A 14,009-nucleotide genomic window follows, 5' to 3' on the forward strand; every position below is an offset into this window, starting at 1 on the left:
GCAGGTTGAATTTCAGTGAGTGCAGCAAAGAGATAGACGTGCTCCTCAGTAAAAAGTGTAATGTGCAGACCACATCCACGGGACCCTTGTTGACATGTTTGCTTCTGAACTTCCAAAGGCAAACCAGCCTTGCTTTTCAGAGCAAAGCAGCCCTAGATATGGAGATAGAGTCCCTTAAAGTGCTTTTCTCTTCTACAAAGTTCAGATGGCAAATAAGAAAGCCATGCGCTATTTAGAAGACCTGCACTCAGCAGAATCAGATCTCTTTTCACACTATTCAGCTTCTGCCTCTCAACCAGAGAGAAGTGTATAGTAGTAGTATAGTAGTAATAGTGCTAGCTTAGTCTCGCCTTCCCCCGGAAATGACCTCACAGTGGCCTTGAAGCGCTTGAGTTTATAGCTAAGGATATTGAACATTTTGATCCAGACAACTGTGATCGCCATATTGATGACTATTTTAGTGAATTAGATCACCATCTAATTGACTTGCCCCATGCAACCCAAAGGGATAAAGTTAAACTTGTGTGGAAGACCAGCTCTAAAGCTGTCCATAAGTTTATTCAGTCTCAACCTCCCAGAGTCAGAAATGACAACAGAGAGCTCCATCAAGCACTAACAGAAGAATTATCTTCTACTGCTGATGAGATCGCCTCAATGGTTGCAGCCCTCCAAATTAAACATTCCCGTCGTGAACATCCCACAGATTATTACAAACATTTGAGGTATGTGTACTCCCAGGGCAAGAATGCACCAGGTTTAGAAGAGAGCTCCACCTTCAAGTGCTTGTTCTTGTGCAACCTTCACCCAGGTGTATGCACTCACGTAACCTCAAGGTAACCTCTCAATGCAGGAGCTAAGGAAAATGACACAGATGGCTTGGTAAACTGTTGTTACTTCTAAAGCAGCAGGGAAAACTACTGAGCCTGCACGCTCAAACTCTGCATCGTCACAGAGACCTACTGCCTCAAAATATCACCCTCACAACAGCTCGAAGGGGGGAGACAAAAGGCAGCATAGGAACACAGAGCGTTACTGCCATACCCACCAACTGTGTCAACAAGTACACTTGGACCAGCTCCTTGGTAGTATTTTGTTAGTAAGACCACTAGCTTAGGGGATACACCCCATTATGACACACAGCTAGTCATACACCTGTCGTACTCATTTTTACTCTCTGCATCTCACCTTATCTAATTGACATAACCTTCCTGTTCTCACTAACCCCAAGAGTAACTGACATACAATGCTATTTGTCATGTTTATCTGGAATTTGTTTTCGTAACTTGTTGACTATTTTGCTTAGCCAAGATAGCGCAGACCAATGCCCTGTTAGTTAATGAACTGCAAAGATGTTACAAACCTTTATGAAACATCAATGAACTGTTTCAACTATAGACCTTTACCAATGGTAAAATAATTTATAGCAAAATATTGTATGCGCACCCTGCTGATGTAACATCCCTTGTGAAGCTGACATGCACTTGTAAATTCTTTGAAAATATAAGTTTCATTTGATAGTCACTGTTTAGTTTCCTGTTTTGTTGTTTAGAATGGTATTAAACAGCATGTGAAGGTCCGTGAAAAAGGGGGAACTCGAAAGAATGGGGACATCTCAAGCTCCATCACCACACAGATGTCACCAGCGGTGAGATTCTATAATGTGTGGTTACATTATAGAATATCTCTCTGTTTGAATATGTTTATAGAATACACGTTTGTGTTGCATGCACTTACATGATTTTTATGTAAGTAGTGGAGGTACGGACTACAGAGCCAAACACAGAAGACACACTCTCCTCTACACACCAATACACACAGCTGCTGGTATATGGAATGTTTGTCAGCTGTCAATCACATCTTTGAATGTGGGTGATTGCAAATAAAGAGACATGACATAAACCCAGGTGTCTATAGAAGGCAGCATCAGTTTCCAAACGGGGCTGTTCATCATCATGGAAGTCTGGGAAATGATGAGAACTTTGACTGTAAAAATTAATTTATCTGGTCCAATGTTAGCTGCTAATATTAGCATGCCTAGCTACCTAGCTTGCAAGCTAAAATAGTGACCTAAGACTTCTAAGGCCAAGAGTTAGAATATCATTAGCTAACAACAATATTTTGTGAGGTTACAAGTGATATAGAAAAAGCTTCTCAAAGGACTTCAGTCCCAGATAGAAAAAGAGAGTTGCTAATGTTGCTTATGCTAATATGTATGGCTCTGTCCTGCTCTATGTTGAATTTGGGGTAGTTTACCTAAGATATGATACGAACTCATCAGTTAGTCATCACTTCTTTAAAGCCCTTTCTCTTGTGAAGGTGAAACCTATTGTTTGAAAACAATGCTTGTACAAGTGTGTTTTTCTATAGTAAGCAGGTGAGAATGATTATTTTAGATAGCAACTATAGTCTCATTTTACAATTTTCCTTATAATACTGTACTATAACACTAGGGATAACTAGCTTTGCCATTCATTATATTATTTTCATTGTCTTCTACAGTACATGGATAATCAGCTGGGGAGGATGCTAACTTTTTGCCTGGGAACTGTTAGCTTTGGCCTCAGTCTTTTAGCAAAATGTCCTGGTGCTGATGGTTGCCTGTTAAAAATGCAATGCTACTTTTGTCTTGTCATGGACCAACTGTTTCAAGAAGTTCCATGAATTGGTGTGGTAAATCTGCCAACGATTTCATTGTAACCGGCATACAATCAATTTTGTGAAATATTTCCTACAAACATATTTTTTTAACTTTTGGAGCAGGAGAAAAATGATTACACATCTGAGTTTTACAGCCTGCTGTAAGGAGTATGTACCTAGCTGGACATCCGTGGTGAAGCGCAGCTTGTGGATCATACTGATCTTGAAGGACTTATAGTGGTGACTGCTCAACATGTCTTGGACTGTGGTGATGTCAATAGGAGGGTCTTCCTCTGAGCTCTCCTCGCCCCTGGAGCCTGGAGACAGAGGGAAAAGCAATCAAAAAAAACTTAAGCCTTGATTTTAACCCATGATCTATAATTTAGGAGTAGGTCTGCACAATTAATCAAAATACGATTACAATCTCGATTCAGCCCTCTATGCAATTAAATTTTTATGTGACAATGATTCTGCCGTGTTTATATTAGTTTCATATTTCCTGAGCTGCATCAACAAATGGCAGGTCACTGATGTAAATAAATCTATTACATCAGAGACAGCAGGGTAAAATCTGGTGAAAGAAAAAGCTTCTTAAAACAACAAAATATGTCAGAGATGAGGAAACCCAGCAATGCTGAGGAAGAACAAATATATTTATCCCCCCCAGTTCTGACAAAACACTGTGCTTGTACTGTAAAAATGTAGTGCAGTCTGCTGTGTGAAACTGGATTCAAAGACGATGACAGTCAAAAGCACCTACACTACTTTGCAACTAAAAACTTACACTGCAAATTTGACCTGAAAACCTGACACATTTTTATCAATAATGACTTTATGATGGACAGCCTGATATTTTCTAGTTTTTTTTTTAAACACTCAGGAAAATATTTATCAAAAGTGTGCTAAAGAGTGGACAACAGACTGAGTTGATTAGTCTTGAATTTAGTGTTTTGTGAAGTTTCTGTTTAAATAAAAAACAGTGTGTCCTTTACCAGTAGCTAATGATCATTTTGTTTGCACTGAATAAAATATGTATCGCAATAAATATTTTATGTTAAAAAAAAACAAAAAACAACTGTGTCACCAAGGTTCTTGGGAGAAAACTGATCTCTCATCTGAATGGAAATGTGAAATCAGTGTTCATACAGTTATATCTACAACTCCAGATAAGAGGTGAAGTGAAGCTGGTGGAGAGTAACCAGCTGTGGAGTCATTCATTGAGAAGCTAAGGCAGTTGTGGTAGTAGTGGATCCCAAATGACCTACTCAGATTACTTACTGTTTTCTCTGACCAGGCAAAACTCCAGGGTGCTCTGGCTCTCCAGTGTTGAGTCCAGGTCTACTGCGACGTTCGGCTCTGTCTGCTTCTCCAGACGATACATGGGCCCTGTTGGAGAATGATGGAGTCAGACGACAGCAACACACTTTAGCTTTTCTTGGTCAAAGTCTTAGAGTTGGGTGGGGGGCAGCTCTCATTCTTGCTGATGCTGCAAAGGGATGATTCTGTTTTTTTATTATCTTATCTTATTTTCAGTTCAGTTTTTGGCCATCACTCCTATCTGTAATAACCATTTTAAACTGATTAAACACAATGCATCTCCATGTAAACAGCATGTAACAAACACACATTTTGGATACACAATGTTTTTTTAACCTTTTGTTGGCCTGGAATCTCCTTTTTCAGTCCCAAAATTTCCAGCTATTAGTTTTCATGTTATCATGTCAATTTGAGTAAGAACTGTCCAGTCTCCAGTCTGTCCTGGAGAATGTTGCATTCCAGTAAAACTGCCTGCTTAGCAAACATAGCAAATATCTTCTAGCCCTAGTCCTCACATGCAATGACACTGGAATAGCCCTATCTCTATCATATTATCCACCAACACTTTTGGGAGTTCAGAATGCTATAAACAAACTAGTTTGTCTGATGTGTCACCTGACCACGTCTTAAGGCAAAAGTGTTTATACCTGTTACAAATGGCCACACTCATAGCCTCCTGGCTGCATCACACTGCCTCCCTGATCTCTCTCCAACAACTCTGTCTTTGTAGTCGTTGTTCCAATGTTGTTCAATGATCCAACAAGCACCTTAAATGTTTATTATATATTTTGTTCTCTGATAGTAATAAATAATAATAATAATAATAATGAACTTTATTTATATAGCACTTTTCTTAACAAGGATACAAAGTGCTTTATAGAAAAAACAGCAGATAAAAACCAAAAACAACAATTAAAACAACATAAAATAAAGTTAAAAAATCAATTAATTAAAAAATTAAAATTGGCAACAGTGGGATGATAAAACCTTTGGTTACAAGCCAGGATCTAGGAACAACCAGCAGAGCTGCATCAACCGATCTAAGGGAACACCAAGGCACATAAGGGGTCAATAAATCCTTGGTATAATTTGGAGAAAGGCCATTTAATGCTTTAAAAGGCCCTTTAATGCTTTAAAAAGCCATTTAATGCTTTGATCAGTCAAATTTTACAATCAATACGGAACATAACAGGCAGCCAGTGTAACGCTTTGGCTGCATTGAGCGTACCGTTCGCAGAGTGTATGTGCTACAGAATATATCTCTTTACTGGTTATACCTGCAGTGCACGTATGGCGTGGCAATTTTTTTCCTAGGATGGTGAAGTCATGACCCGCCCTATTCTGCTTCTTACTGGCTAGTGCTCGTTGCCTTCGTTGGCTGGTTTGGTTAGGTTTTAGGCAAAAGGAGTGAGATAGGGTAGGGTAAGAATGTCAGTGTAAGCTAATTAGAGGCGGAGTAGGGCAGGTCATGCCTTCGCCATCCTAGGAAAAAAAAATATTGCGTACGCCGTAGGGTTGTGTAAGTCACAGGCAAAACAAGACTGTGAGCTTTCATTTTGGGATTGTGTCTTCATTTCTCAGCATAGCACAGTTAAACCTGAACCTTTTTACCAAATTTTTGTTATATAGGTAAGTTAACCTACTGTGGTCTGTAGATGTTATGTAAGGGATAAAGTTACTAAGTAACCTCCCGCTGGTACTGGCAAAATAAATGCAGACAGGATTATCAAGACCCCAAAGTGTAAGCCCTGTTTGATACAAAGTAGCCGATATACAGTATTGCTACTTATCAAAGATAATTATAAATTGACAGGAAATACTAAAGGTTCTGTATATGAGATTCTGAACATTAATATAGCAGAAAACTATTTGCTATGTAAAGATATCACATATTGTTTTTACAGCACCTGCTGTAAGTAGGAGGAAGGCACTCGCCCTGCTTCTACTACTAAAGAGAATCAACAGGAGGAGGAGGAGGCACAGGAGACAACAAGGTGCTTTTTAAAATCAGCTGGTTGCAGAGCTGCAGTTTGAAGGTGAGCTTCACCACAGATACTTCAGGATGACTTCACAGCAAATGGACCATGTCCTTTCAATCATAGGCACAGAACTTCAGAGGCAAACTTCATGGAATCCACTGAATCTAAACAATGGCTTGTTGTAGCATTGAGGTAACTGACTTATTCCACTTGATTTGAAAATGTTTAGTTTAGACCTATAAAATTTCTTATGCATTTTAGATAGTGAATCTTATATTTGGCATACAAAATAACTTATGACCTACAGTATAACTTGTTGATATGGAATATGATGGAAGTAAATTTCAGTTCCAGTAAAGTATACACTCATTTTCAGTAGTATAAAAAGGATAATTCATGTTTTTATTGTTTCATTAAACATCAGCCGGGGCAATAAAGTAAGTAAGTAAAGTTTAATTAACATACTTAGAATTTAAAAGATTTTGACCCAAAAATGAATTGAACCATATATATAGTATACAATAAATAACCATAGTAGCTAAAACATCAATTACCTTTAAAAAGTAACTTAATTTGTGTACCACCAGTCGTGGGGCAAAAGGAAAAAAAATACATTTAGCCTTAAAAGGGCTATACAGTGCCTTGCGAAAGTATTCGGCCCCCTTGAACTTTGCGACCTTTTGCCACATTTCAGGCTTCAAACATAAAGATATAAAAGTGTATTTTTTTGTGAAGAATCAACAACAAGTGGGACACAATCATGAAGTGGAGCGAAATTTATTGGATATTTCAAACATTTTTAACAAATCAAAAACTCAAAAATTGGGTGTGCAAAATTATTTAGCCCCCCTAAGTTAATACTTTGTAACGCCACCTTTTGCTGCGATTACAGCTGTAAGTCGCTTGGGGTATGTCTCTATCAGTTTTGCACATCGAGAGACTGAAATTTTTGCCCATTCCTCCTTGCAAAACAGCTCGAGCTCAGTGAGGTTGGATGGAGAGCATTTGTGAACAGCAGTTTTCAGTTCTTTCCACAGATTCTCGATTGGATTCAGGTCTGGACTTTGACTTGGCCATTCTAACACCTGGATATGTTTATTTTTGAACCATTCCATTGTAGATTTTGCTTTATGTTTTGGATCATTGTCTTGTTGGAAGACAAATCTCCGTCCCAGTCTCAGGTCTTTTGCAGACTCCATCAGGTTTTCTTCCAGAATGGTCCTGTATTTGGCTCCATCCATCTTCCCATCAATTTTAACCATCTTCCCTGTCCCTGCTGAAGAAAAGCAGGCCCAAACCATGATGCTGCCACCACCATGTTTGACAGTGGGGATGGTGTGTTCAGGGTGATGAGCTGTGTTGCTTTTTTTACGCCAAACATAACGTTTTGCATTGTTGCCAAAAAGTTCAATTTTGGTTTCATCTGACCAGAGCACCTTCTTCCACATGTTGGTGTGTCTCCCAGGTGGCTTGTGGCAAACTTTAAACAACACATTTTATGGATATCTGTCTTCTTGCCACTCTTCCATAAAGGCCAGATTTGTGCAGTATACGACTGATTGTTGTCCTATGGACAGAGTCTCCCACCTCAGCTGTAGATCTCTGCAGTTCATCCAGAGTGATCATGGGCCTCTTGGCTGCATCTCTGATCAGTCTTCTCCTTGTATGAGCTGAAAGTTTAGAGGGAGGTCTTGGTAGATTTGCAGTGGTCTGATACTCCTTCCATTTCAATATTATCGCTTACACAGTGCTCCTTGGGATGTTTAAAATCTTTTTGTATCCAAATCCGGCTTTAAACTTCTCCACAACAGTAACTCGGACCTGCCTGGTGTGTTCCTTGTTCTTCATGATGCTCTCTGCGCTTTAAACGGACCTCTGAGACTATCACAGTGCAGGTGCATTTATACGGAGACTTGATTACACACAGGTGGATTCTATTTATCATCATTAGTTATTTAGGTCAACATTGCATCATTCAGAGATCCTCACTGAACTTCTGGAGAGAGTTTGCTGCACTGAAAGTAAAGGGGCTGAAAAATTTTGCACGCCCAATTTTTCAGTTTTTGATTTGTTAAAAAAGTTTGAAATATCCAATAAATTTCGTTCCACTTCATGATTGTGTCCCACTTGTTGATTCTTCACAAAAAATTACAGTTTCATATCTTTATGTTTGAAGCCTGAAATGTGGCAAAAGGTCACAAAGTTCAAGGCGGCCGAATACTTTCGCAAGGCACTGTATGTAAGAATTGAGACTACTTTCCACCTGTCGAATTCACACTCCAAATCAATAGGGGGCAGCATATCACATATCAGGTCATAACTGCTTCTAACTGCCATTAGCAGTTAGCGGTCCTAAAGCAGTCCTGACTGAGCATGAGAACTGGAGCCGGGCGAGCGGACAACGGAACCGAGATCAGCAGCCTCCCAGTGAACATGGCCAGACTAAGACCGAACACAGCCTCTAAGACCGACAGAGGCTAGTTTGAAAACAGTGAATATAGCACCGATATGTGTGTTACAGCGGCTCCGACCAGGACTGCAGGGTTGGCGAATATACGCCATGTTCAGGTGGGGACAGGAGAGGCGTCATGCGGCAGAGGAGCGAGAGGGAGGTTGGGCATCAGAGAGGCAGGTGGAGGCAGGTGGATTAACGATTTATTTCGACAAAACCACCAGAGTTGGTGATTGTTGGAATAGGTTAAAAAGTAACCAAGACGGTTTTAGTGAGTTTTATTTTGTTTCTGTTGAGTTTGAATGAAGTGTGTTTTAAGATGAGTTAACAAGGCAATTAAGCTGGTATTAGTTTGGTGAAAGAGAGAAACATGAATTCAGAAGGTGTACAGTTGTATTTTTCTGTTTGACAAGGAAAATAGGTGTAAGAATATTTGCTTTCTTGAAATTTTGTTAGTTTATTTTGTTATTAAAATCACAAAATTAGACTAAAAAAGCAGAGCGTGTATAACATAGTGAACTTGATGCCGAATCTCCCGATTGGAATTACCTGAGCTATACTATTGGAATATCGCCTCGAGGCACAAATGGTATTACAAGACATGCAGCTTGGCGGGCTAGCCTCACACCGGAGGAGAGGTTACGAAGACGCTCAGCGAGGGAGTGTTACTATTGCGGCCAACGGGGGCACTTCCTGGCTTCCTGTCCCGAGAGGCCAAAAGATTAGGCTCACCAGCTGCAGTGGGGGTTCTGGTGAGCCACAACAGCCCTCATCAGAGCGGAGCTCTCCCGACTACAGGTTCCAGCAACCCTTCATCTCCCATGCACTTCTCTTCCACTGCTGGCTCGGGTCGACTCAGGGGCTGAGGACAACTTCCTGGATGTGGAGCTAGCTTGACAGGCAGGCATCTCCTCGGAGTTGTTGCAGTGCCCGCGGAAGGTGGAGGCTCTAGATGGTCATTCCCTAGCCCAGATAACCCATCGTACTCTCCCGGTGGCTCTCGTCCTGTCCGGTAATCATCGCGAGGAGCTTCGTTTTCTACTCATCTCTGTGCCTCGGACACCTCTTGTTCTGGGTTATCCCTGGCTGTGACAACATAATCCCCACATTGACTGGGAGACAGGAAGAATCCTGAGCTGGAGCTCTTACTGCCTCTCCACCTGCCTCCAGTCTGCCCGGTCCCCCTCTGAGGTCAAGACACACACACACCCCCTCCAGCTTCCCTGGACCTAACCTCTATTCCTAGGGAATACCACGATCTACGAGAGGTGTTCAGTAAAGACCGGGCGCTATCCCTTCCACCACACCGACCTTATGATTGCGCCATCGATCTCCTGCCTGGCGCTTCCCTTCCGTCGAGTCGCCTCTACAACCTGTCTCGACCTGAACGAGAGGCCATGGAGACATACATCAGAGACTCTCTTCGGACTGTCCTCATTCGATCGTCCTCCTCACCAGTCGGGGCAGGGTTTTTCCTTCGTGGCAAAGAAAGACAAGACACTACGTCCCTGCATAGACTACAGAGGTCTTAACCTCATTACCGTGAAGAACAAGTACCCCCTGCCTCTCATCAATTCGGCCTTCAAACCTCTCCACGGGGCCACCATCTTCACCAAGCTGGATCTCCGCAATGCTTACCATCTGGTCCGCATAAGGGAGGGGGACGAATGGAAGACTGCCTTCAACACAACCCTGGGACATTTCGAATACCTTGTCATGCCGTTCGGACTAACCAACGCACCAGCAGTGTTCCAAGCTCTGGTGAATGACGTCCTCCGCGACTTCCTGAACCGCTTTGTTGTCGTCTACCTCGACGACATCCTCATCTTCTCCCGAGACCCAGCCAGCCACGTCAACCACGTCCAGCTAGTATTGCAACGGCTCTTGGAGAACCGTCTTTTCATCAAGGCTGAGAAGTGCGAATTCCATGCGGACTCTGTCCGGTTCTTGGGTTACATCTTGGAGAGTGGGCAGATGAGGACGGATCCGGGCCAAAATAAAGGCGGTTTCGGAGTGGCCTATTCCTACCAACCGAAAGCAGCTTCAACACTTCATCGGATTTGCGAATTTCTATCGGAGATTCATTCGGGACTACAGTCGAGTGGTGGCTCCCCTCACTAAAGTCACCTCCTCTAAAGTGGCTTTCGCATGGAACGCAGAGGCTGACACGGCCTGGGCCAAGCTTAAGGGCCTGTTCACTGCCGCGCCCATCCTGATCCAACCAGATGCTACACGCCAATTCACGGTGGAGGTGGACACTTCGGACATGGGGGTCAGAGCCATACTCTCTCAGTATCTCCCAGTGTCTCCGACGCCGACCAGAGACTTCACCCTTGTGCATTCTTCTCCTGCCGACTCACCCCCGCCGAACGTAATTATGATGTGGGCAACCGAGAGCTCTTGGCTGTCAAGATGGCTTTAGAGGAGTGGCGCCATTGGCTGGAGGGAGCTGAGCAGCCATTTATAGTCTGGACTGACCATAAAAACCTTGAGTATATTCAGTCGGCTAAGAGACTAAACTCACGCCAAGAACGATGGGCGTTTCAAGTTCACCCTAACCTACCAACCCGGGTCGAAGAACGTCAAGGCCGACGCATTATCCCGTCAGGATCTTCCCCTGGACCACGAAACCGGGGCAGACACTATTCTGCCTCCTACCTGTGTCGTGGCCGCCCTCACGTGGGAGATCGAGACCAGGGTAAAGGAGGCCCAAAAGGATCAGCCCGACCCAGGCAACGGTTCCCCGAACCGCTTGTTTGTTCCGGACACTACTCGTTCCCAAGTACTGCAATGGGTACACAACTCCCGCTTCGCCTGTCACCCTGGCATCACCCGTACCCTTTCTCTCCTCCGACGGCACTTTGGTGGTCCACCATGGAGGCCGACACCCGAGCATTCGTGGCCGCCTGTTCCATATGTGCTCGTGGAAAATCATCTCACCGACCACCGGCGGGTTTACTGTTACCACTCCCAGTTCCCAGTCGTCCTTGGTCCCACATCGCCCTAGACTTCGTCACTGGACTGCCCCCATCACAGGGGAACACCACCATTCTAACCATTGTGGATCGATTCTCCAAGGCGGTGCACTTCGTGGCCTTACCCAAGCTTCCTTCCGCGCTGGAGACGGCAGAAACTCCTGACCTATCAAGTGTTCCGACTCCATGGGATCCCTTTGGACATTGTTTCGGATCGGGGTCCCCAGTTCATTTCTCAGGTCTGGAGATCCTTTGGCCAAGCTTTGGGGGCAACCATTAGTCTCTCCTCCGGCTTCCACCCACAATCTAATGGGCAGACGGAGAGAGCTAATCAAGACCTTGAAGCAGCTCTTCGCTGCGTGGCCGCCTCCAATCCCTCCTCTTGGAGTTCCTAACTCCCCTGGGTAGAGTATGCACACAACTCCCTAACGTGCGCAGCTTCCGGACTCTCCCCTTTTGAATCCTCGCTTGGGTATCAGCCACCCCTGTTTCGGCTGGCCACCCCTGTTTCGGCCGGCCCGGGTCTCCTTCCAGACCCTTCGGCAATGGCAAAGGTGGTTTTGCACGGATGGAACTACTAGCTCACTCTCTTGGGCTGGAAACAGGGGTTTTTTGTGGATTCCCATAATTAAAGCCATGGAGAATAAATCAACTAGAGTTTGAGTTTTGGATGCTAGATTAATTACACCCATAAGGAGAGGAATGAGGAATTATTCCATTGAGGGTTCTATCATTAGATCGTACTACACGTCATTAACTTCCTTACGATCTAATAAGTCACCGGGGGGAGATGGTCCCCCCCCAATTTTATAACGAGTTTAAGTAATTCCTCATTCCTCTCCCACCTTTCATGTTTCCCAGCTCAAACCAGTCGCCTCCAGCACTCTGTGCCCTCCTTCCGTCGCCCCTCCACCCGCCTGGGTCATTGATAACCAGCCGGCATTCTCCGTCAGACGTCTTATGGATGTGCGTCACCGTGGGAGGGGGTTCCAATACCTCGTGGATTGGGAGGGATATGGCCCTGAGAAGTGGTCCTGGGTTCCCCGCTCCCGCATTCTCGATCCTAGGATGGTGAAAGAATTTCACCGGGCTCACCCGGAGTATCCTGGTGGGTCGCCAGGAGGCTCCTGTTGAGGGGGGGATACTGTGGTAGTTTGCCACCTTATCTGCTCCAGCCCTGTGTTCTCTGTTGTTTGATATCTCGTGCAATCCTGGTCTTTGTTCTGCCACAGGATTATTCTGTGCCGGTGATTACAGTCGTCTTTGTTCCTGTCTGGATTCCTGTTTGCCTGCCTCGCCTATACTCCACTATGCCTCTTCCCTTCTACCTATCCACGGAGCCAGACCCAGGGAAACCGTCCTGCTCCGTGTTGGTGTTCACGCTGACGGTCCGTCTCTACTCCCTGCCACCAGTCTACACACTAAGGCTACCATTACCTTTCCGGTACCTACGAAGACAACACAGAGGACTCCGCTCCGAAGATCTTCCCCCTTTCCCCTCCACCTTGTGCTTGTCAATAAAGAGTGACTGTATTCACTATCGCTCGTGTGTTCTGCATTGAGGGTTCTATCATTAGATCGTACTACACGTCATTAACTTCCTTACGATCTAATAAGTCACCGGGGGAAGATGGTCCCCCCCCCAATTTTATAACGAGTTTAAGTAATTCCTCATTCCTCTCCTTATGGGTGTAATTAATCTAGCATCCAAAACTCAAACTCTAGTTGATTTATTCTCCATGGCTTTAATTATGGGAATCCACAAAAAAAAGACCCGTTAAAATGCTCTTCCTTTCCGGCCTATCTCACTGTTGAATTCAGATTATAAATTGATTTCTAAAGCTCTAGCCAAGAGGCTAAGTAAATACTTAAATAATAATATCAAATCATATAATAATATCAAAACTGAAACTCAGAACAGACTGATTTTATTCCAAAGAGATACTCTGCCAGTAACTTGTGTAGGTTATTTAACATCATCCACTTGGTAACCTCAAGGGCCAAGCCTAGTATAGCCGTTACTCTGGACGCTGAGAAGGCTTTTGAAAGGCTTGAGTGACCTTATTTGCTCAGTGTCTTGGCTAAGTTTGGGTTTGGTCCTTCTTATAATAATGGGGTCAGTACGCTTTATAAAAAACTTCAAGCCAACAAATGTCCACTGCCTTTCCTTTGAGTAGATCTAGCAGGCAGGGTTAACCCTTGTCTCCTGGGCTCTTCGGCCTAGCAATTGAGCCTCTGGCAGAGGCAATCGGGTAAGAAGCAGGCATAAAGGGTTTTCAAAGTGGATCCAATATCCACAAAATTAACATTCTAGCAGATATAATCCTTTATTTGACAAATCCATACAATTCCCTTGCTAAATTACAAACTCTCAGATGCTTTTGGGGCCATCTCAGGATATAAAGTGAATTGTGAAAAAAACGAAATTATCCCTCTTACAAATTTTGATTATGTTGAGTATCAACAAAGAAGCTAGGCTTGGGAGGTATCTATTTTTTCATACCTTCCTGACATTTCACCGGGGTATACGGTATATGATATTTGTGAACAAGGGGGGGGCGTAAAAGCTGAGCTGCTAGTGATAGAAATCATTGTAGCATGCTGATGTGTTTCTATTTTAACCGGCGCAGCTTTTCTAGCCTTGACGCT

General features: G+C 43.7%; 1 protein-coding gene across 6 annotated transcripts in view; it reads right to left on the reverse strand.

Moving 5' to 3' along the window:
* The window catches only part of mapkap1 (MAPK associated protein 1), a 46,297-nt gene that overhangs the window by 15,706 nt on the left and 16,582 nt on the right, over positions 1–14,009 (reverse strand). For all 6 annotated transcript variants that reach the window (XM_044173796.1, XM_044173800.1, XM_044173794.1 and 3 more), the window contains 2 exons: positions 3,916–4,023; positions 2,814–2,954 (listed from right to left, as the gene is read on the reverse strand). In XM_044173796.1, coding sequence (XP_044029731.1) covers positions 2,814–2,954; positions 3,916–4,023 — 249 coding nt within the window. The remainder of the gene's footprint in view (positions 1–2,813; positions 2,955–3,915; positions 4,024–14,009) is intronic.

The sequence above is a fragment of the Siniperca chuatsi genome, linkage group LG18 (genome assembly GCF_020085105.1).
Source record: "Siniperca chuatsi isolate FFG_IHB_CAS linkage group LG18, ASM2008510v1, whole genome shotgun sequence".
Classification (NCBI taxonomy): Eukaryota; Metazoa; Chordata; class Actinopteri; order Centrarchiformes; family Sinipercidae; genus Siniperca; species Siniperca chuatsi.